Below are 25,060 nucleotides of genomic sequence, written 5' to 3'. Positions count from 1 at the left end.
TGTTCTGAAGGTCAGTCCATTCTCACTCACTTTTCTTTCTCTTACCTACAGCCTGAAGGACTGGAGAAGGAAACGACATTCAACTCCCTGCTTTGTCCATCAGGTAAGAGTCAGGCATCATAATTCAGAAAACATTAAAGTCTAACATTTAAAATTCAAAGAACATTCATATGTTATTCCTATACCTTCTCTGTGAGCTAAGACCTGAAGCACCATTAATGCATTTGACAAATGGGGAAAATAGTTCTTAGGAAGGCCAAGTAATTTGATTAGAAGATCGCTAGGCCTGCATTCTAAGTCTTGATCTCCTGCAGCACCTATGCAACACCAAATGATTTTCTGACCGTGTTTGGTATGGGCGTAGGTAGAAGGTGGGTAGAATCCAAATGAATATTCCCAAAGTGGATGTTTCTTAAATAATTAGGATTGCAAACTATGGACAGCGGAATTCAGGGCATTCTAACACTGAGTTTTGCATAGCCAACAGTATTTGATAATGGGATTGCTACTTCCCAAAGAAAGAGTTGTCATGGCCTTTACCATTATTGTTGTATTGATATTTGTTAGATGCCTATCCTGTACCTAATGCCTTACCAATCATTTGAGAAGGAACTGAAGAAACTTACAGTAAAAAATGTAGTACACTAAGAAATTTATCAGCACAATGTATTCTCATCCCAAACCAACATTGAATCAACATCATACATATGCTCATTGCCTTTCCCTGACTACCTACGCATTTCTTATGTTTTTCATGTTGCAACATATAAAATGTATTCTAAAAACATATTTTCCTTGTCGTTTAGCCTGTTACTACATTTAAGTGAATTTGGTACCTATCATTCAATGCTCTTATCATGACTTCTCCATTTCTGAGTTCATTTTGATTTATTTCTTAGGTAAAAGGGCTAATTATCAAATAGTTTTATAAAATTTTATTTTAATTACCAACATAATCAAATTTGCCCACCTAGTTATACAAAAGTATATTCTTTAAAAAAGCATAACAGAACATCATTTTAAAGGCTGTCACCCCCCTGAACGTTTTTCAGTACTTTAATGGTCATCCATTTATCTTTAGAAAGAATACGTGTAGATGCATATGTGTGTGTGTGTGTGTTATTTACATATAATAAACTGTATAAGTTTCATTCTATAAGTCACTGTTTATTTTTTACTCGGTATCCTGTCTTGGAGATTTATCTATGTTAAATTGTACATCTAGATCTTTCCTTTTGTTTTAATCCTATATTATCAATACATCAATACAATTCTGTATATATACAATTAGTATTTTAGTCTTACTTTATTGGTTTTTTCAACTATTTGCTAGTTTAAAAAAAATAGTTAATTAATTATAACAATAACCTCCTTGGCGGAGGTTGTGGTGAGCCTAGATCACACCACTGCACTCCAGCCTGGGCAAAAGAGCAAGACTCTGTCTCAAAAATAATAATAATAATGGGCTGGGCGTGGTGGCTCACGCCTGTAATCCCAGCACTTTGGGAGGCCGAGGCGGGTGGATCACGAGGTCAAGAGATCGAGACCATCCTGGTCAACATGGTGAAACCCCGTCTCTACTAAAAATACAAAAAATTAGCTGGGCATGGTGGCGCACGCCTGTAATCCCAGCTACTCAGGAGGCTGAGGCAGGAGAATTGCCTGAACCCAGGAGGCGGAGGTTGCAGTGAGCCGAGATCGCGCCATTGCACTCCAGCCTGGGTAACAAGAGTGAAACTCCGTCTCAGAAATAATAATAATAATAATAATAATAGTCTCCTTATGATTCCTGAGTCAGAGAGCATATGCATAGATAGGCATTGTTTTGTTTGGTTGTTGTTCTTTAATTATATTGTAAGCTGACCATTTCTAATTGTATATATTTATAGCATACAAAGTGATTTTATGAATTATGAATAGAATGTGAAATAATTAAATCAAGCTAACCTCAAGTACTTATTTTTGGTGGTGAGAACATTTGAAATTCTCTAAGCAAGTTTGAAACATACAATATACTATTATTAACTATTCACCATGCTGTGCAATAGATCCCCCCCAAAAAAATGTATTCCCTCTGCCTGAGACTTTGTGTCCCTTGAACATCCTCTTCCTTTTACTCGAGCCCCATCCTCCATAACCACCATTCTGCTCTCTGCTGCTGTGAATTTGAATGGTTTAGCTTCCACATACAAGTGAGAATATGCAATATTTGTTTTCCTGTACCTGGCTTATTTTACTTAACATAATGTCCTCCAGGTTTATTCATGCAGCCCTAAATGGCAGAATGTTCTTCTTTTTTAAAATGCAGTGCATATTTACTAAATTTATCTATTCATCTGTTGATGACACTTATGATTCCATAACTAGACATCAGTAATTTGATAGGGATTACATTGAATAGGTAGATTGCTTTGGGTAGTGTGGACATTTTAACAATATTAATTCTTCCAAACCATAAACATCATATTTTTTCATTTATTTGTGTTCTCTTCCATTTCTTTCATCAGAGTTTTATAATTCTCAGTGTACACTTTACCTCCTTGGTTAGATTTATTTCCACATATTTTTTCATAGCTATTATAAATGGGATTGTTCTCTTTCTTTTTTGAGAAAGAAAAAGTTCATTGTCAGTGTATAGAAATACTACTGATTTTTATGTGTTGATTTTGCATCTTGCAACTTCATTGCATTCATTTATTAGTTCTTGTGTAAAAGATGTCATCACCAACAATGAAAATTTTACTTCTTCCTTTTCAGTTTGGATATTTTAAATTTATTTGTCATGTTTGATTGCTCTTCCTGGCACTTCCATTACTACTTTGAAAATAAATGGTTACAGTGGGTATCCTGGTTTTGTTCCAGATCTTAAAGGAAAGTCCTTCAATTTCTCACTGTTGGGTATGTTAGCTAGAGGTTTATCACATATGGCCTTTATTGTTTTGAGGAACATTGCTTGTATATCTAATTTAGTGAGAGTTTTATCATAAAGAGCATTGAATTTTGTCAAATACTTTTCTCGATCTAATAAGTTGATCATAGGGTTTCATTGTTCTGTTAATGTGATGTATCACATTTATTGATATGCATATGTGAACAATTTTTACATCTCAGGGATAAATCCCACATGCATATGTAAACAATTTTTGCATCTCAGGGATAAATCCCACGTGACTAGGTAGATGATCCTTTTAATGTGTTGTTGGATTTCGTTGGCTCGTTTATTTTGTTTGGTTGGTTGGTTAGTTGGTTTAGTTTTAAGTGATGGGCTTTTGCTACATTGCCCAGGCTGAACTTGAACTCCTGAGCTCAAGCAATTCTACCACCTCAGCCACCCACAGGTGTATGCCACTATGTTTAGCTGGTATGCTAGTATTTTACTGAGGATTTTTGCATCTATATTCATCAAGAATATTGGCCTGTAATGCTTTTCTGTAATGTATTTGTATGACATTTGTATCAGGGTAATGTTTGCCTCATAAATGAGCTTGAACGTATTCCTTCCTCTTCCATATTTTTGGCAGAATTTGAGAAGAATTGGTATTCTTTTTAAAATGATAAGTAAAACCTACTAGTGAAGCCAACAGTCATTGGGTTTTTCTTTAATGAAAAACTTTTTATTACTGATTCAATCTCCTTACTAATTATTTGTCAGTTCAGATTATTTTATTTCTTCATGATTCAGTCTTGGTAGTATGCATATGTCTAGGAATGCATTCATTTCTTCTAGATTATCCAATTTATTGGTGTATACTTATTCATAATAGTCTCTTATGATCCTTTGTATTTCTGTGGTATCAGCTATAATTTCTCCTCTTTCATTTCTGATTTTATATATTTGAGGGCTTTCTCTCTTTTTTCTTAATCTAACTAAACGTTTTTGTCTGTCTTTTTAAAAAAACTCTTAGTTTCAATGATCTTTTGTATTCTTTTTCTAGTCTCTATTTGATTTATTTCTGCTCTAATCTTATTTCCTTTCTTCTGCCAATTTTGAGCTTAGTTTGTTCTTTTCCTACTTCTCAGAGGAGTATCATTAATATTTTTATTGGAGATTTTTGTTCTCTTTGGTGTTTATTGTTAAGAGCTTTCCTCTTAGAATTGCTTTTGCTTTATGATGTTTTGTTATGCTCCATTTCCATTTTCATGCATCTTTTTGGGCGGGGGGAGAAAAGGCATACAAATTTATTAACATGCATGAAGGAAATCACATAACGATTACCCAATTACCCAGCATGGTACAGACGTTTATATACCCCTTTTCATAAGGAAGAGATGGGGGATGTAGACAATTCTTTTGAGGGACAGTAAATCATTAGGGAGGATGAATGGACCCAGGAGGAAAGTGAGGGGTGGAGCTTCGCAGGGACAAAAGTTGCCTTATACAGATCAAGTCCAACAGGCACGCTCTTAAAGCTGCCTTAAGAAGACCAGATGAAAAGTCTATCTGGGTGCAGTGAGGACTCCCAATCTCTTCTCTTTTCAGATAGTTGTTCTTTCCTGGTTATTTTATGAAATCCTTAGGGAGGAGGTCTTAAGACAAGTGTATTTATTTTTTATTTTTTTGCCATTTAACCTTTTCTTATAATTATAGTTTAAGTTCTAGGATACATATGCAGATCATTTATCTTAATTTCCTTTTAAATTTCTTTATTGACCCATTGGCTGTTTGGGAGCATGTTGTTTAATTTTCATATATTTGTGAATTTTTTCTAATTTCTTCTGTTATTGATTTCTAGTTTTCATAGTATTGTGGTCAGAAAAGATACTTGATATAATTTCAGTCCTCTAAAACTTGCTAAGACTTGTTTTGTGGGCTAAAATGTGATCTCTCTTGGAGAATGTTTCTTGTGTGCTTGAGAAGAAATGTTCTGTATGTATCATTAGGTCTATTTGGTATAAAGTGTCAGTCAAGTCTAGCATTTTCTTATTAATTTCCTGTCTGGATAAACTGTTCATTTTTGAAAGTGAGATGTTGAAATTCCCTGATACTATTGCATTGCAATCTATCTCTCCCTTCAAACTTTAATATTTGTTTTATATATTTAGGAGCTCCAATGTTGAGTGTGCATAAATTTACAACTGTTATATCCTTTTGATGAATTGACCCCTGTATCGTTATACAATATGTTGTTTCTTTCCCTTTGTACAGTTTTTGACTTTAACTCTGTTTTGTTGAATATAAGTATAGCTACCCCACTCTCTTTTGGTCCCCATTTACCTGGAACATGTTTTTTCCTTCTCTTCACTTTCAGTCTATGTGTGTCCTTAAAAATTAGATGAGTCTGCTGTAATTAACAATATGTTTGGGTCCTGTTTTTTTTTAATTCATTCAGTCACTCTATGTCTTTTAATTGGATAATTTGGTCCATTTGCATTCAAGGTAGTTATTAATTTAAAACAATGACTTGGTACTACCATCTTGTTGTTGTCTGGTTGCTTTGCTTCTTTGTTCCTCTCTTGCTTTCTTCCTTTGTGGTTTTATGGTTTTCTATAGTGATATGATTTGAATCTTTTAAAATTTTTGTTCTGTGCTTCTATTAAAGATTTTTGCCTTGCTTTTACTATGAGGTTTGAAGTCGATTTCAAGTGGATAACAACTTAACTTTGCATTCTCTTAGTTCCGACACACATTTTATGTTTTTGATGTCAGAGTTTACATCATTTTGTAATGTGTATTTATTGACAATTTATTTTTAGCTATGCTTGTTGTTAATATTTTGTCTTTTAACCCTTGTAGTAGAGGTAAAATTGCTTAAATACCATCATTACAGTCATAGAGTATTCTGAATATAGCTCTGTATTACTTATACCATTAAATTTTGTGTATTTTTTTATTATTAATTAGGAGCCTTTTTGTTTCAGCTTAAAGAACTCCCTTCAGTAATTCCTGAAGGCAGACCTAATGATGATGACTCCCTTAGCTTTTAATTTTCTGGGAATGTTTTATTTCTCCCTCATTTCTGAAAGACAGGTTTGCTGAATGAAGAATTCTTGATTACAAGTCGTTTTTGCTTTTGTTTTTGTTCAGCACTTTGAATATACTATCCTACTCTCCCTTAGCTGGCAGGTTTTCTGCTAAAAATCCACAGAAGGTTGTAATGGAATTCCTTTGTATGTGATGTGTTTCTTATCACCTTCTGCTGTCAGAATTTTTTTTTATCTTTGATTTTTGATATTTTATTATGTCTTAGTGAACAACTCTGATTTGAATTTAATTGGAGACCTCTACGCCCCCTGTACTTGGATGCTGGCATCTATCTCCTGAGCAGGGAAGTTTTCAGCCATTATTGCTTTTTTTTCTTGATTCTGTACCCTTTTTTTTTTCATTATTGCTTTAAATATTCTTTTTAGTCTTTGTTTCTTCTTCTTCTGGACTTTCTTTAATGCAAAGGTTTAATTTCATGATAATGTTCCATAATTTCCTTAGGCTTCCTTCATTCTTTTGTCTTTCTGCTCTTCTGCCTGGATAATTCCAAATATTCTGTCTTTGTGCTCATTGATTCTTCTGCTTGATTGAGTCTGCTGTTGAGCTTTCTATTGAATTTTTACTTTTGGCCATTGCGTTCTTTATTTCTAGATTTTTTATTTGGTTTATTTTTAATCGTTTCTATTTATTTTTTATTTTTATTTTACAATATCAGGTAAGTTGCAGATAATTGTTTTTCTTTCTGTGTCAAACTTCTCACTTTGTTGGTGTATTTATTTTTTCAAATTTCATCAATTTTGTATTTATCTATCCTTGCAGTCCACTGAATTTCTACAAGAGGATTATTCTGAATTCTTTGTCAGTGATTTCGTAGATCTTTATTTTTATGAGGTTAATTTTTTTAGCTTTGTCAATTTCTTTTGGAGGTGTCATGATTCCTTGATACTTCATAATCCTGTGTCCTTGCATTTTTTGTGCATTTGAGGAGAAAGCCACTCTTTCTGGCTTTTATCAGAGTTCTTTGGCAGGGATAAACCTTTGCTATTTAGGCTAGCCTGTAATTCTGGAAAGACCAGTTGGTGACAACCTTTAGCAGGCAGAGTTTTCATGAGTTCTCTAGTTGGCTGGGCCACTGCCTTTGCTCTTATATTTGGTAGGGCCACTGGCTGGGCTTTGCTGTCTGGCAAGATCACACTGTTTGGTCTCTGCTATCTGGTGGAGCTGCTGGCTGGGTACTGCAATGGCCTCTGGTTAGGCCAGTCAAAAGATGTATTGCCTGGCTGGATGATTCTGTTATTTGGAACCTGAAGTTAGGCAGGGTCTCAATCTAGGCTGTGAGGTTAGGTGGAGTTGTTTCTTGGGATGGGCAGAAATAAATACTATGCTTCTTAGATATGCATAATAGAGGATTGCCCTCTCCCCCAACCCTTATGAGTGGAGCCATGGAGAGAGGTTTTGGCTGAGTTGAGCCACCCTTTAGACTCCCAGGTCAAGCATATTTAACCCCTACACTTCTGTGAAATTCAGAGAGGTGGTGTCTCCTACCAGGGTGGGGTCACTGGTGTGAGCTCTGAAGCTGGGCTTACAGACCAGCCATCTGGAAACTCAACCTACGTTGAACTTACCAACATGCTTCTGAAAGTGATTAGCTCAGTTTTACAGGTGGGCTGTGCAGTTGGCTGGTATCTCTGGATGGGTGCCATAGCTGGCAAAAACACAGAAGCACTACCAGAATCCACATACTGGTCACTGTGAGCGCTGTCCTTTCTTTGTTTCTAACCTGACCCCAGGTAATCTGTCATGCCATTACTTCCAGTATTCCCAATAAAGTGAGACCAGAGTAGGCTTCCTAAGAAGTGTCTCTGAATATTTGAGAATCTTGATGTCTATTTCTGGTTCTCTTTCCTCCCTGTAGAAACTGTGACCCCAGGAGAATCCTTTCTATCTGGCATGTGCTAAGCTAAGGGAGTGAGAACAGTGACGTGGTCAAAGTGAGACCATTCTACCTATCCTTCTAGTTTGGGCTTCACTCAGTTCTGTAAATAATGTAGATGTCCCAGATTTGTTTCCAAGTACTGAGGTTTTCAAAATGGATTTTCTGATCTGCGGATAGTAGCCAGTTGGACTTTCTGTGCAGGAAGGGACAATTTTGAGACTTTAAAAATCCTCCTTTTTATTACCTAAATGCATTTATACTTTCACCGGTATACATTTCCATAGCATTATACTTGCCATCATATGTTATCATCAAAGTTTTTTTAATTCTTGCCAAAAATTTAGATTAAAAAACTTTGCTCTTGTTTTAATTTATATTTTCTTAATTACAAGTGAGGATGACCTTATTTTTGCATGTTTATTAATTGCGTTTAAATCTTTGGCCTTTTGTGTTTTGAGAAGCTTTTTCTGACTCAGTTGTATGACACTAATTCTTCATCTGCTGAATACGTTGCAGATATTTTCTTTCCCTTGGTCATTTGTCTTTTTAATTTGATTTATGGCATCTGTTTTTTAAATAAAAGTTTTAATATTAATTTTATGAGAAAGGGAAGATAACTTCTACATTTTCATTTGTATATAATTCACCAAGATTAAAATGGCAATAAATGTATGTTCATCAGTAGCAATTATTTTATATTCAGTGAGTCAAGCATTTTATTTTGCTTGGTCATTTGTCCTTTAACTTTGCTTATGGCTTTCTTTTAACAAAAATTTTACTGTAAATTTTATGAAAAAGGGATTCAGTATGAAAATAAATCCTACACTTCTCTGATTTTCATTTCATATAATTTACCAAGATTAAAATGGAAGCAAATTTGTGGTCATCAGTAGTAATTAGTTTATTTTCAATGCATTGCATTTTGTACCTCCTCACTTCCTTACCCTCAATTTCCATAAAAATACTATCTCTACATCTGAAATTTGACTGAAGAAAGGACATAGCATTATTGGAGAATTCAGAACCTTTTGAGGATAATGTTTCCTTTACTTGTGTATACTTATAGGGCTCTATTGTTGGTGTTTTCTCCATACAACTGTTAAGTAAGGAATTGGGCGTGGGTACTAAATAGATCATCTTGTGATAACCATCTTGTGTCAGCCATCAGATGACAGCAACTGAATCACAACATCACCATGCTCTTACAATTTGTTGTCTTATTTGGAATGCAATTCTACATAAATTGCTGAAAAGATCATTGAAGAAGAAAATCTGAAAATCACGGAAAATCAGTAGCCCATTTTTTAAATATTTTTTTAAACTGTTATATTAAAGGAGGATAGCTTTTCAGGAGGAGTTTAGGTATAAGGCATAGTCCTAGCTTCTGGGTCATAGAGCTGTTTAGAAAGATATAATGGTAAAATAATTTTCGTATGCCTGATTTGTTTATTTCTCTAGGTGGTGAGGTATCTGAAGAATTATCCCTGAAACTGCCACCGAATGTGGTAGAAGAATCTGCCCGAGCTTCTGTATCGGTTTTGGGTGAGCCTCTAGCCCCTAGTAAATCCAGGCATTAACAACTTCTATTATACTATTTTTGCTTCCCATAAATATTTACTAAAAATAATACTGTAATTTTAACTTCTTTCTTCTCTTCTTCTTTGGACTTGTTTATTGCTTTCAATCAAACTTCCATCCCTAGAAATTCACCCTTCCTAAAAGTAATTTCTGAGCTCAGCTATTTCTAATTTCTAAGCTCAGCTAGTTATTTCTGCTTAATGATCTTGATAGATGATAGTCTCCAAGCTTTATGACTTCCCATCTCTCCCATTCTCTAGGAGACATATTAGGCTCTGCCATGCAAAACACACAAAATCTTCTCCAGATGCCCTATGGCTGTGGAGAGCAGAATATGGTCCTCTTTGCTCCTAACATCTATGTTCTGGATTATCTAAATAAAACACAGCAGCTTACTCCAGAGATCAAGTCCAAGGCCATTGGCTATCTCAACACTGGTGAGTGATTACTTGTGTAAGGGGGAAACTTGAATGTTATTTCAATTTGATTTCCCTGTGGGTTTCAGTTACTTATCAATATCATGATACATTAGCTTAGCCCACTATGATACCTACTATGATAGTTAATTTCATGGAAACTATCCACTCTCCAATATCCAATAAAATGTTTAGGGCTTAAAACCTCCTAATCTATGACAACAAAATTTAAGAAATGTCACAAGAGAAGCCAAGGTATTTTAGTAATTTTTCCACCCTCAGCATGCACAGTAATCCATTGTGCTTTTTCATTAATCTTCCTTTACAGGTTACCAGAGACAGTTGAACTACAAACACTCTGATGGCTCCTACAGCACCTTTGGGGAGCAACATGGCAGGAACCCGGGCAACACCTGGTAAGGAAAGTACAATTGTTTGAGCTCCTTTTTATGTGCCAGCACTTTTACATATATTACCTCAATTATATTCACAACAACACTATCAGATATGTATTATCAGACCTGTGGTTTGTTATACTATATAAATCCATGAAGATTAGCAAGGTAACAAGAAGAAAACATGACATCCAAATACATGTGTATTAGACCTGTTTCCAAAATTGATCCTATTAATAATGGACCAAGGTATTCTTTCTGAAATGGCTATTCTTTCTTTTTTTTTTGAGACAGAGTTTTGCTCTTGTTACCCAGGTTGGAGTGCAATGGCGCGATCTCAGCTCACCGCAACCTCCGCTTCCTAGGTTCAGGCAGTTCTCCTGCCTCAGACACCTGAGTAGCTGGGATTACAGGCACGTGCCACCATGCCCAGCTAATTTTTTGTATTTTTAGTAGATACGGGGTTTCACCATGTTGACCAGGATGGTCTCGATCTCTTGACCTCATGATCCACCCGCCTCAGCCTCCCAAAGTGCTGGGATTATAGGCGTGAGCCACCGCACCTGGCCAGCTATTCTTTCTTAAGTAGCTACCATAATCATGAGTTTTTAAACTATATTGCCAGTGAACATATATAACTTCTAGATAAACCATGTTAACTTCAGCTTATATTGTGTCACATTATAAGTCATTCAGCTTGACTTAGAATGAATTAATAGGAGGAAGCAATTGAGAAGAAAACAGTAATATGAAACATTTTTTAAAATCCCTGAAGTAACGCCATATTAGAAGTTACCTCATGTAAGAGCTACATGTGAGAAGATTCTGTCCTCTGAAAAAGGGAAGCTCTAAAGACAAGAGATTGAAAGCCTTACTCAAGTAACTAACAAAAGAAATATAAGTAAATTCAAAGTACTTGAATGTAAATTAGTTTAACCATTGTTGAAGACAGTATGGTGATTCCTCAAGGGTCTAGAACCAGAAATACCATTTGACCTAGTAATCCCATTACTGGGCATAAATCATTCTACTATAAAGACACATGCACACGTATGTTTAGTCCAGCACTATTTACAATAACAAAGTCATGGAACCAACCCAAATGATCATCAATGATAGACTGGATAAAGAAAATGTGGTACATATACACCACAGAATACTATGCAGCAATGAAAAAGAATGAGATTATGTCCTTTGCAGGGACATGGATGAAGCTGGAAGCCATCATCCTCAGCAAACTAACACAGAAACAGAAAACCAAACACCACATTAGTACTCATTAGTGGGAGTTGAACAATGAAAACGAATGTACACAGGGAGGGGAACAATACACATCAGGGCCCGTTTAGGGGTGGGGTGTGAGGGGAGGGAACTAAGAAGATCAGTCAATAGGTACAGCAAATCACCATGGCACACATATACCTATGTAACAAACCTGCACGTTCTGCACATGTATCCTGGAACTAAAAGAAATAATAGAATTATATTACTTAGACTCCCTGTGGCAAAGAGAGAGTTAGCAAGGAAATAGTAGATCTAGCAGATTAATCAAGCAGACTAACGATTAATCAAGGAGATAAGATCTCTAAGTACACAAGTATTTTTGTTAGATGACTCACATCATATGAAGCCTGTTGCTGTGAAGTGGTTATAAAACCATTGTAACAACATAAATATCATGATCACTTCCTTTCTGGTCAGGCTCACAGCCTTTGTTCTGAAGACTTTTGCCCAAGCTCGAGCCTACATCTTCATCGATGAAGCACACATTAACCAAGCTTTCACATGGCTCTCCCAGAAGCAGAAGGACACTGGCTGCTTCAGGAGCTCTGGGTCACTGCTCAACAATGCCATAAAGGTGAATCATTCTGGAGCTAGTTTGATTTGTCCATTATGATATCTGCAAGGATGAGGAGAGGAAGCGATAATGTGAAAATTTCTAAGGGAAAGCATCAGAGAAAAATAAAACCTGGATGGCATCAAAAAAGAGGGGATAGAACAAAAGTTGATTGTGATACTTTGCCCTGTAGGGATGGCTATGGGTAAAGATTAATTCCATGACATAGCAGAATCGAAAGAACTAATCCACATCATTCTTGGAAGTTGAATTACTCAAATCTCCCTCTCGTATTCACAGGGAGGAGTAGAAGATGAAGTGACCCTCTCCGCCTATGTCACCATCGCCCTTCTGGAGATTCCTATCCCAGTCTCTGTAGGTACCACCTCATTCCTCTGCAGAAGGAGAGTTCTGGATGCAATGAAACTGCTGACCTGCTGTCTGAAATATCCTATTAAAAGCAAAGCATCAGATTTCCTTCTGTGCAGTGCCAGTGCTGCCCAGATCTACAGAGAATTTGATCAATCCATTAAGAAATGTTTACATTTTCCCAGTAATTCCCCTAGGCTATTTACCACCACCACTCATAAAAGAATCTTAAAGATACATCTTTTAATTCAAGAATTACAGATAAAAATACTATTAAATCTATCTATAAGAATGAGGACTAGATGGGAAAATGTGTTTAAAAACGTCTGTACTGTGATCTGTGTATTTGCCTAGGAATGCCAGCATGCCTGTTTACATAGCTTACTTCTCATCTTGCTCTGCCTTCACAGAACCATGTTGTCCGCAATGCCCTGTTTTGCCTGGAGTCAGCCTGGAAGATGGCACAAGAAGGGGCCAGTGGCAGCCATGTATACACCAAGGCCCTGCTGGCCTATGCTTTTGCCCTGGCAGGTAACCAGGACAAGGAGAAGGAAGTACTCGAGTCACTTAATGAAGAAGCTGTGAAGAAAGGTGAGAGCACACCAGAGACTTTTCTCCTGCCCTACCCTCTGTATCAAGAACTGCGTGGCAAAATCCCTCACTCCTACCTCCTGTGATGCCTGTCTTGTCTCTTCTTTTCTCTATATCATTTTGTCCATATTGCATTTTATAAAATCTAGGATTTCTTAATCAAATCAGAATCCAAAAGACAAGAAGCAGTGCAGATGCTTCTCAACTTATGTTGGGGTTATATCCTGACAAACTCATTGTAAAGCCTGAAAAATCTTAAGTGGGGCCATTGTAAGTCAGGGACCGTCTATATAGTGTGCTGGTAAGAAGAGCATTCTCTGGAGACTAGCTCCAAAATGTGCTGCTATGTGAGCTTAGCAAAGTCATCAACTTCCTTGTGTTTCAGTTCCTTCATCAGTAAAATGGGGATAATAATAGTATTAACCTCACAGCGCTGTTTTATTAAATGAATTGATAACATGGAAAACACCTAGTAGAGTACATGGCACACAGCAAATCCTCTAAAAGTACTAGTTAATACTACTAACATATCAGTTCTCAATACATGCCCAACCCTTATCTGGTACATTATATAATCTTAAGCATAAGAAAATACTTATGGAAGTAACTCCTGGAATGAATTCTGGTATTTTAAGCCCATTTCACATGACCAATAAAATGTTGACCAATCTACTCATATTCACATAATACTGCTACATATACCATGGTCTATATGAGGGGTTGAAGAAATAGAAAATAAAATGCAAATCATAAGATGTTCATTAAAATAGTCTGCCTTTTTTCTTTGACAGCCATTAATTCTTCTTAAAATGTATTGAGAAATATTTTATAATAGATATACAAAAGGGCATAAGATCTAACTAGAAAACACTGTAAAACGCTCTCATAGATTAAGAAATAGAAAATTACTGCTACAGGAAAAAATAAATCCCCTGTGTATCACTGCCACCCCCAGAGGCAATCATTATCCTGAATTTGTCATTACAATTCCATGGATTTCTGTATATTTTTGTTGCATATGTATCCCGAACTAATATTTGGAATCTTTTCATGTGTTTCATCTTGAGAGAAACAGTATCATATTTTTGAATATTTCAGCAACTTGGTTTTCTGTTTGTTTGTCTTTTATTTTCTAAGTTCAACATTATGTTGATGAAGACCCCTATATAAGTAAGTGCAGCATCAGCTCATTAATTTTCACTGCTGCATAATATATTACAGTCTATAAGTTAGTCATAATTTACACATTGAGTTTCTCCTCATGAATTTTTTTATGTCTTGCTACTAAAAGCAATGCTGCAATGTATACTCATGTGCTTGTTTCCTTGTGCATGTGTGTTTCTCCAACTTATACTTTAAGAAGCATAATGACTGATTAGTGGGCTAGGCACATCATCCCCATTGCTGAATATCGCCAAAGAGTGATTGACTCCCCACAGCAGTGTATATCAGTTTCCATTGTCTCACATCTGTGTCAGCCTTTGGTATTGCAAGGATTACTGTAAAATTTTTCAATCTAATGAGTACAAACTCTGCTATTTCATGTGATCTGTGACCCTCACAAGATATCACTAAGGACAGGCTTTATAGGAAATGTAACAAACTCCAGCTATGATTTAATATAACATCATAAATAGGATATAGCCACACCCAATGAGATAACTGCTGTGCCATTTCTTTCTCCCACCAACCCAACTACAGCAACTATTTGAAAACATAGATAGGCATAGGCTTCTGACTCCAGCATCAATATCTGCCTTAGCTGGGCTAAAACACACCAAATTCAGATTTACATAGAAGGAAAAGTACCTACATACAGTTCAGGGGATTATAATGGGCATGCCGTTCTCATTTCAGCACTTGGCTTGGGTACTTTTACCTTTAATTAAATATTAATATGTAGTCACTTATAAATATCTTTTTCTCACCTTTAAGACAACTCAGTCCATTGGGAGCGTCCTCAGAAACCCAAGGCACCAGTGGGGCATTTTTACCAACCCCAGGCTCCCTCTGCTGAGGTGGAGATGACGTCCTATGTGCTCCTTGCTCACCTCACGGCCCAGCCAGCCCCAAGCTCGGAGGACCTGACTGCTGCAACCAACATCGTGAAGTGGATCACGAAGCAGCAGAACTCCCAGGGCGGTTTCTCCTCCACCCAGGTTGGTGATTTGCCGAAACCTTTTATTTCACCTTCAGGTAGCAAAAGGTTTGAACAAAAAAAATACAAACGCATCTGAGAAGAAAAAAATAAAGTTTACAATAACGTAAAATGAGGAAAAAGTTCGTAGTATTTAAGGATATTGAGAAATAAAAGAAAACGAAAGTCAAGAGGGCCAAAAGAAATGCTCAGAATTCCAGCGCCCCATCCCTGTGTTAATATCCAGCTCCTATTTCCGATAACAACACTGCCTTCTTCAAGCAGCAGTGGAGCACCAGCAGAATGAAAGCGATGTCTCCTGCCACCTTCCTGGAAGCTCGAGGGTCTCTTTCAAACTGTTCAGAGGAACTCTATTCAAAACCCAACAACCTCTGCTCACAAATCTCTCCATTCTTAGGTTGCTTTTAGTTGGTGTTTTTCAAAACTATACATTTTGTACTTCCCCAATTCACCTCTTGGTTTTTGTTTTTGCTTTTGCTTTTTTTGAGACAGTGTTTTGCTCTGTCACCAGTGGTGCAATCTCGGCTCACTGCAACCTCCACCTCCCAGATTCAAGTGATTCTCATGTCTCAGCCTCCTAGGTAGCTGGGATTACAGGTGCGCACCACCATGCCTGGCTAATTTTTGTATTATTAGTAGAGACGGGGTTTCGCCATGTTGCCTAGGCTGATCTCAAACTCCTGAGCTCAGGCAATTCACCCGCCATGGCCTCACAAAGTGCTAGGATTATAGGTGTAAGTCACTGCACCTCACCCCCTATTTACCTCTTAATATAGAAACATTTATTCATCAGGAGCATAAAGAACTGTCTTTATTCATCCAAACTCCTAAGTCTAGCTACATAACCATGTATCTCAGCAATTTGCCAGTATGTACACAGCAGGAAGTTTTACTTTCAGAGAATTTAATGTTTGCTTATATAAACTGAAACAGAAAAAAATGTGACGAAATGGGCATTCCATCTTATTTCCATTGCATCTCTTATCATATGAATGAAAAAAACTAAGTAATTTTGTTAAAAGTTATCATTCATTTCTTAGAAATGTATTATTTGAAGGATGACATCCAGGTTCGATACTGATGAGGATAAATACCAGCGACATTCACTGGGAACAGGAAATCGTCCAATAAAACGGGAAAGCAAAATAAAAATGTCATTAAATTCAGAAGATAATCATAATATTCATCTTTTATTTCTTTTTTTTTTTCTTTTTTTTTTTTCGAGACGGATTTTCGCTCATTACCCAGGCTGGAGTGCAATGGCGCGATCTCGGCTCACTGCAACCTCCGCCTCCTGGGTTCAGGCAATTCTCCTGACTCAGCCACCTGAGTAGCTGGGATTACAGGCGCGCGCCACCATGCCCAACTAATTTTTAATTTTTAGTAGAGACGGGGTTTCACCATGTTGACCAGGATGGTCTCGATCTCTTGATTTCGTGATCCACCTGCCTCGGCCTCCCAAAGTGCTGGGATTACAGGCGTGAGCCACCGCGCCCGGCCTCATCTTTTATTTCTTTTGGAGAAACTGAAGCATGACTCTGCTCGTGGCTGCAAAGAACCTTGGGTTCGCTCAGGGCACTGACCTCAGCAACTGAGCAAAGTTTAATATGGGAGCCAGACTAAACTTTGCTTGGACAGTAGCAGATGTGACCACAGTTGTCAAGAAAGACATGCTAGCAGATAGCTAATGCCAATGACTGATTACCATTCACATATATTTTCCACATTCCATGTCCCACATATACTTACAGAGAGAAAAGGATCAATTTTCTGATAAATAAAATAAGTGTGTAAGGCATATGGTCCAAGGTAGATATGTGAATGTTATGGTTCTTTAACTATCTAAAGATTATAATCAATCTTGAAATTAGAGCTCCAATGTTTAAGTAGTGAGGGAAGTAGGAAATGAGAGTCTCTCGCAGGGGTCTTTATGGAAAATATCTCAGCCCTCAAAGCCGTGTCATACCTAAGTGGGGATTCTCACTCATCTCTTCCAGGACACAGTGGTGGCTCTCCATGCTCTGTCCAAATATGGAGCAGCCACATTTACCAAGAGTGGGAAGGCTGCACAGGTGACTGTCATCCAGTCTTCAGGGACATTTTCCAAAAATTTCCAAGTGGACAACGACAATCGCCTGTTACTGCAGCAGGTCTCATTGCCACAGCTGCCTGGGGAATACAGCACAAAAGTTACAGGAGAAGGATGTGTCTACCTGCAGGTGAGACTCTTCGGCAGGTGAGGAAAGCGGACACATGAGGACAGCAGCTGTTCTCACTGAGAAGTCCTAACTCAGAAAACAACGGGGAAAATCAGAGAAAGAGTTAGGGAAGTTGAGAAGAATTCTGGGAAAGGGCAAAAAACTGATTTTGTCTTTGATGTTTCATAGACATCCTTGAAATACAGTATTCTCCCAGAAAAGGAAGAGTTCCCATTTGCTTTAGAGGTGCATACTCTGCCTCAAACTTGTGATGAACCCAAAGCCCGCACCAGCTTCGAAATCTCACTAAATGTGAGGTAAGAACTTCTGACTGTATCACCTAATTCTAATAACAACCAATCTTCTTAATGTAACTCTTCTTTAAGTAAAGCAGTACAACAGTAAATATTTGTACTACATTCATTGAAAATGCAATGTATTCTCTTAAGTTCATATAATATAATTTCTCAGTGATGAGGTTTACATTATCCATCCAGGATCTTTTATTGGGCAACCTCATTGTTTAAAGGGTAATAATTCCCCTCAATAATAACTAAATAAATATTACCCACTGCTTCTGACCTGAATTCCTTCTAATTTAATGAAATCCTATATTATTCTTGCTTTATTCAAGACAGAGATGGAGAATTATTGAAAAGTTTGAATAGAAGGATTCAGTGACTCTTTAGTTAGAATTTCTGCTGGCAATAAATAAATCTCAGGTTACATATGATATAATTAACTTTGGGGAAAGATACATTTATATGCTGCAGATCTGACAAAAATTATCTCTCCACAAGAATATTATAACTTAATTGTGGATACTATTCAGGAAAAAAATTAAGGCAAAATATAAGTAACAAATAACTGGTATACATACAAAAGAATGAGATCATGACCTCTGCAGGAACATGGATGGAGCTGGAGGTCATTCGCCTTAGCAAACTAACACAGGAGCAGAAAACCAAACACTGCATGTTTTCATTTGTAAGTGGGAGCTAACTGATGGGACCACATGAACGCAAAAAGAACAACAGATACTGGAGCCTACTGAAGTAATCTGTACACCAAACCCCCATGACACGAGTTTACCTATATAACAAACCTGCACATGTATGCCTGAACCTGAAAGTTATATACACAAACACACACACACACACACACACGCGCGTAGATACGCATATATATCAAAGCATAAGATTTTGATAAGCCATAAGATTTTGATATATATATCAAAATATATATAAATATTTAATTTAATTGGGCATATATATTTGCCAAAAAATAAATTAAGCAGTCCAAGTTCCAGATGCTAACCCTCAGGGACAAGTTGCTAGGTGTTTGTAAGTGTTTTGCTGAGAGCCAGTGTTTAAGTAAACACTGCAAATTACGGTTGTTTTTGTAAATAATGTAGACCAAATTTATTATTCATAATATACATCATTTTGTCCGCTGAAAGAAAATAAAATTAAACAAATAAATAAAATAACCAGAATAGGTTAGAGGTTACAAGCAGCCTGTGCATCATTTGTAGAGCTTTCTTAAAAGGCAGATCCTCAGCCCCCATACACAAGAAGTTCTGATTCATCAAGTCTAGAGGAGGGCCTGGTCTCTGTGGCTTTAACAGACTTTCTAAAAATTCTATACATGCCGCTTTTACAAACCACTGGGATAAGATATTTGGGAAGACTTATGTGTACCTTTTAGAGCTGTGGAACACTTGATGTGGACATAGAAGAAGAAAATATTTTAAAACACAGAAAACTCTAATCCTATCCTCCCCTGGATCCTCAGTTATACCGGGAGCCGCTCTGCCTCCAACATGGCGATCGCTGATGTGAAGATGATCTCTGGCTTCATTCCCCTAAAGCCAACAGTGAAAATGGTAGGTTTGTCATAAGCCAAGAATGCCCTATTTTATTTAATGTTGTATGTATTCCCAGCATAAGACAATACTATTAAAATCAATCTCTATTGGCTAAGTGTGGCGGCTCATGCCTGTAATCCCAGCACTTTGGGAGGCTGAGGCGGGCAGATCATGAGGTCAGGAGTTCAAGACTAGCCTGGCCAACATAGTGAAACCCCGTCTCTGTTAAAAATACAAAAATTAGCTGCTCATGGTAGCACGTGGCTGTAGTCGCAGCTACTTGGGAGGCTGAGGCAGGAGAATCATTTGAACCCAGGAGACGGAAGTTGCAGTGAGCTGAGATTGTGCCATTTCACTCCAGCCTGGGTGACAGAGTGAGACTCCATCTCAAAAAGAAAAAATCAGTCTCTATCAAAGCCTTATGCTTTTTCCGAGCTCAGAAATATAATCACATGTGTATGAATGCTCACCTTGTGCAGAGCACTGTGCTAGGAGCCTGACTACTAGAAAACAATTGGCAGCATGTTCTTGCTTTTCAGTTTCTTCTTAGCTTAGAATTTTGCTAAGAAGATAAAACATGAACATGAACTAGTGAAAAATATGAAAATGACTGATTGGCATAAACTATAAGTATTACAGAAGATAAAAGAAAATTATAGCAATCAAAACAGGAAAAAAACTCCTTTATGAAGCACTAGAAACTGAATTGAACTTTGAAATATGAGGAACTACTAAGCTTTGGATACTTAGCTCCCCTTTCTTCAGATAAATAACTTTACACGTTGGTCATGTGTCATACTAATATTACACACCCTTTATGCCTTTCATTTTTAATTTATTACATCATGTCTCTGCTTACAAAAAGCATTTGAAGAATTCTCCCCCCAGGCGTATTTGGCAATACAAGATATTTTTTCTATGCACCCCGTAGGGATTTCATCTATTTATTAACATTTGTGGTGTTTCAATTTTCTTCAGCTGGAAAGATCTAACCACGTGAGCCGGACAGAAGTCAACAACAACCACGTCTTGATTTACCTGGATAAGGTAAGAAACCCTCCAGTCTATTTGCAAAAAAACGTAGATAATAATCTTCTAAGGGAATATCTAGGAAGTGGGTAAATGCATTTTAGAAACATCACTTCCATGCTAGAAATTTGAGAACTCTAATGTTAACTCTAAAAGAATGTTTTCCTTTTCTTTATTTATATTTCACTGGGGACGATGGGTAGAAATGGCTTATTATAATCTTGGGATATGAATATTCCTAAAACCCCATAAGTAAGAAATCTTCACAGAATGTGTTTATTATGTTGACATAATCCTTAATAAAAGGAGTAGCCCTTGTGATTAGTCAATTATTAGTTAATTGTCAACATACCCAACAACAGTATGAAAGGGAAAAGAACTGTCAATCTCCACAAGGACTTGAACCATAAAATAATAAGACCGGTTCACCAATAAACCAATCTGATTTTATAGATATGTGTGGTAGGAGAGTTTGTTCATGCATATGTTGATAGGAATTACAGTTTACAAATTATATGAAACTTAAACAAGCCTGGAATGATCAACCTTTTAGATTCCTCTTTGAGTCTACACACATATTCCTACAAGACAGAGAAGTGAAACTGTACCAAATTTCTGTATATTTAAAATTAACACAGTTAAACATCCAATAAAAAGTATATAACATTTACCCCCATGAACAGAGCTATGTATTGGCATTGACAGAAGTATGTGTGTTGTGTTAGTTACTTAATAAATGATCCGGAGAATTTATCATCTCCTCTGAGAGATTTCTGCACAATTTAATTAAGGATCCCATAGTGTGCTGTAGGATGATAAAGTTTTCCCCAAAAAGCAGATGAATACTTAGCTAATTCAAAGAGAGAAGAAAGCTGCCCAAAATGTCATTTAATTGACTTTTGCTTTCCAGGTGTCAAATCAGACACTGAGCTTGTCCTTCACGGTTCTGCAAGATGTCCCAGTAAGAGATCTGAAACCAGCCATAGTGAAAGTCTATGATTACTATGAGACAGGTGAGTGAGAGTGATTTTCACATAGAAATTAAATCCCAGATCACAGAAATTCAGATTTGGGGGATGTGTTGGGGTTATTTATTACATTAAGGAATTACATTATCACTTCACTTCGTCTCCATCAAGTCTGATCCTCCTTTTTGTCTCTTATAAATACGTTGTAGAAACAATCTCCATTATAAAGGTATCAACTACTAATACAAAACATCTGTAGGATATTTAGTTCTCTTTTTGTCAGATAAATAGACTGTAAGAAAATATGAGATTTAAGTAAGCAGAACATCTGAAGAGTCCTTCAGGAGTTTGGGGTAAAAGAAAATATGACACACTATATTTGAAAGGAGAATCTAAGGTAGCATGCGATGCATCAAATGAATGATGCTGACGTTTCTGATACAATATTGCTTTTCCCACAACAAACTCCTGCCTTGGCCTGTATCCCACAGATGTTTGCTTTCTTTCTCAATTCATGTAATAATTTCTGTTATTTTTTTTTTCAGATGAGTTTGCAATTGCTGAATACAATGCTCCTTGTAGCAAAGGTAAGCCACTCACGACTCCTTCAAAATGCAGTCAGAACTTTTTCAACATGTCCTCAAACCTCCTCCTTCATAAAACTGGCTAAATATTTGTCATAAACATCATATTGCTCACACTGCACATTATTATAGAAAAACACATTTATTGGAGAGGACCACTGACTCTGTCAAACCTCAGACAGTCCATAGGATTCCTTACGGGTAATCATTTGGAATGGATTTGGTTTCCCACTGTACTGACTGGATTTCCGTAGGCTCTGTGCTACCCAGAACTAAGGAAATACTCTCCACTCATGGAGACTCAAGTCTGTCTTAATTTTTTCTTCTTTCCAATATCACAGATCTTGGAAATGCTTGAAGACCACAAGACTGAAAAGAGCTTTGCTGGAGACCTGTTCTCAGAGCTCCACAGAAGAAACATGTTTTTGTATCTCCAAAGACTTGATGAATGAACATTTTTTTCTGGTCAATGTCTTTCCATGTTTCCTGTTCATTCAATAAATATTTCTTTACATTTCCATATGATTCTCAATAGAATACGAAGATAAAACTTAAAGGAATCAAGTGCTGAGGGACTTCAGAATATCAAAAAATGGTAGAGTGATGTTGGTCTGAGTAGGCTTCATGTAAGGACTGTGGGGAAAGAAGAAAGTATTGGGTTATGTACTAGGAAAGTGTAAAGTATGTTTGCTTATCGGAATACCCTATGAAAAAGCCAAAGAGTGACAGTGTCTCACTCTGTCGCCCAGGCTGGAGTGCAGTGGTGTGATCTCGGCTCACTGCAACCTACGCCACCCCTATGCAAGCAATTCTCCTGCCTCAGCCTCCCACACAGGTGGGACTACAGGTGCATGCCACCATGCCCCATTAATTTTTAATAGAGACAAGGTTTCACTGTGTTAGCCAGGATGGTCTTGATCTCCTGACCTCATGATCCACCTGCCTTGGCCTCCCAAAGTGCTAGGATTACACGCGTGAGCCACAGCACCCAGCCCAAAGAGCAAATTTTTATGACAAAATAAAAGACTGACTTCACCAGAAAAGACTTTTACATTAAAATGAAATAGAGTGAAATACAACGTTGAACAGATCATATTGGAGGCATGTTAATTGGGACTTGACCTGAATTGGGAGTTATGCATTCCTATGTTATACCAAAATCTGCCACTGATGAGAGTGATTAGTCAGCTAACCTGGGCTCTCAGATTCAGTAATAGATGAGCTGAAAATATTGAAGGGAGGGTTCATGCAGAAGCAAGTTTTCTCAGAAGAAGGAATGTATATGACTCAAAAAGTCCAAATAGGCGTATTATATTGGAGCATCTTTCTTCTGGAACTTTGAGCCAGGATGAAAGGGTAGCTGTAAAGTCACAAAAATATTCTGATGCAGATATCAGTTTTCACAACATCTGATTGATGTCTGATGTCTCACATCTCTTTAGTCTATTTTTTAAATATCTAATTTTCCTTGCAGCAAGTATTGCAACATATATTTCCATTCTATGCAAGAGGAAGCAGAAGCTTCAGGAGTTTGTGAAGAAGTGGGAAAGACTAAGGCAGAAGGATTTAGCCAACAGGGTCTGAAGGCAACCCGAGGAGTCCTACTTTTCATTTGGCACAAAAATGACAATGTTTAGTTAGGCAGAAGTTGAGTATGGATATTGTAAACTAAGAACTGGAAAGGACTTTGAAGTTCAAGCAATCCTTAGCCCTGTCTCCAGGCTAGACAAAATAAGAAAGAAAAGCCATCACTTCTGTGTGGTGCTTACAGCATAAGCACACACACATACTAACATAGCAGCATTATGGGATCTTTGAGGTGTCATTCTCCTGCCCTGTCTGGTGGCACCTTTGCCTGAATTTTGCTCTTGGCCCATTGGGCTACTTCCGCCCATTCGCACTTGGTACCAGCCTGGATTCCGCATCCAAGGGAAACTGAGACAGGCATGGAGCAGAGAGGAGTCTGCTAGGGGTGTGTGAGCAAGCGTGGCTACCATGTAGTCACACATCAGCTGCTGCCTGGGTTATGCAGCTCCAGGTACCACCACGGGCTCTCTGTGAGGTGGCCAGACCAGGCACACAACAAGCAGCTTCCCTCTGGACCAGGCGCACCACAACAGCTTCCCCCAGTGACATTGGGGAATGCAATGATGTTATACCAATGAGCTCCCAGGTCTGGGCTCCCCAGAGGGCTGCAACTCTTCTCTCCCTGTGGGGATCAAGGGGCATGTTGAAGCCCTGTTTGTGTTAAGGCTCTTTTAGCCTGGCTGTGCTGCTCTCAGTGCTTGCATCAAGCAGACAAGTGAAGAATGAGACAGATGAAGAGGAGCATTATTTAGCAATGGAACAGAAGGATGAGCAAGATGAAGAGGAAAGAGACCCAGAGTGGGAAAGAGACCCAGCTCCTTTCTACAGCAAGGGTGTCCAACGAGTGTTCAGCTTCTAGCAGAAAGAAGACCCTGGAGTGGGCGGCTTCTCTCTGCAAACAGGTTTTCCCATTCAGTGGTCAGCTTTCAGCAGAGAGGAGGTCCTAGAATGGGTTGCTCCTCTCCACAGGCAGGTCATCCCTGGTCTTCCTGTCTTCTCTTCCAGTCTAGCTGAATCCTGGGATTGTATGAGCGTCAGAGGAAAGGAAATGTGAGCTGATTGGTTCATGGGAAGTCATGGATGGGCCCAGGGAACAGCACCGCAAGTTCCTGCTCTGGTCTGCAGGCTTCCCGCCCTTCCCAGCTTGAGGGTGGGGCTTCACCGGGTACCCACCCCATTCCACCCAGGAGCCTGTCTGCCTCCTGCTGCCAAGGTGTTCATGCCAAGGGGTGCCTGCAGGCCAGTGCTGAGCTGCCTTCAGCCCCTCTCAGCCTCCCTCCCATGCTTGTTGGTGCCAAAGTTCCGGAGGGGGCCAAGACGGCAGGGAGCCGGCACATCAGTGCTGTCCCCATGTGCACACTGGGCCAATCTGCAATAGCACACAGGCTCCCCCTGACCTTGCTCTGAGATCAGAGTGGATGCTGACAATGGAGAGAAGCCAGGCAGCAGGATCAGGCACCCTCAAGTCTGCAGTGGACAGGGGGCTTTCCTGGGCCCCCGAGAGGCTAGAAATGTCCACAGCCATGGCAGGGTGGCTGCAGCTGCACCCAGGGAGCTCCTGCTCTGCCAATTCGGAAGAGGCAGGGCTCCCACTTGTCCCTGGCTGACCTGCTCTGGAGCGTGC

The 25,060-nt window shown here is 38.2% G+C and overlaps 1 protein-coding gene across 1 annotated transcript in view; it reads left to right on the top strand.

The window, feature by feature from the left end:
• Nucleotides 1-22,367, top strand: part of A2M (alpha-2-macroglobulin) — a 49,943-nt gene extending 27,576 nt beyond the window's left edge. The window contains exons 22-36 of the mRNA XM_009003571.4: nt 52-103; nt 9,318-9,401; nt 9,698-9,874; nt 10,182-10,269; nt 11,950-12,106; nt 12,386-12,460; nt 12,865-13,045; nt 14,981-15,204; nt 17,201-17,422; nt 17,591-17,718; nt 19,196-19,286; nt 20,247-20,315; nt 21,208-21,310; nt 21,811-21,852; nt 22,191-22,367. Of these exons, the coding sequence (XP_009001819.3) occupies nt 52-103; nt 9,318-9,401; nt 9,698-9,874; nt 10,182-10,269; nt 11,950-12,106; nt 12,386-12,460; nt 12,865-13,045; nt 14,981-15,204; nt 17,201-17,422; nt 17,591-17,718; nt 19,196-19,286; nt 20,247-20,315; nt 21,208-21,310; nt 21,811-21,852; nt 22,191-22,207 (1,710 nt within the window). The 3' untranslated portion in view covers nt 22,208-22,367. The remainder of the gene's footprint in view (nt 1-51; nt 104-9,317; nt 9,402-9,697; nt 9,875-10,181; nt 10,270-11,949; nt 12,107-12,385; nt 12,461-12,864; nt 13,046-14,980; nt 15,205-17,200; nt 17,423-17,590; nt 17,719-19,195; nt 19,287-20,246; nt 20,316-21,207; nt 21,311-21,810; nt 21,853-22,190) is intronic.
• The last annotated feature ends 2,693 nt before the right edge of the window (nt 22,368-25,060 follow it).

This window comes from Callithrix jacchus, chromosome 9, assembly GCF_049354715.1.
Source record: "Callithrix jacchus isolate 240 chromosome 9, calJac240_pri, whole genome shotgun sequence".
In the NCBI taxonomy this organism is placed as follows: Eukaryota; Metazoa; Chordata; class Mammalia; order Primates; family Cebidae; genus Callithrix; species Callithrix jacchus.
Note: the sequence above shows the minus strand (reverse complement) of the source record. Positions and strands in the feature narration are given on the sequence as shown.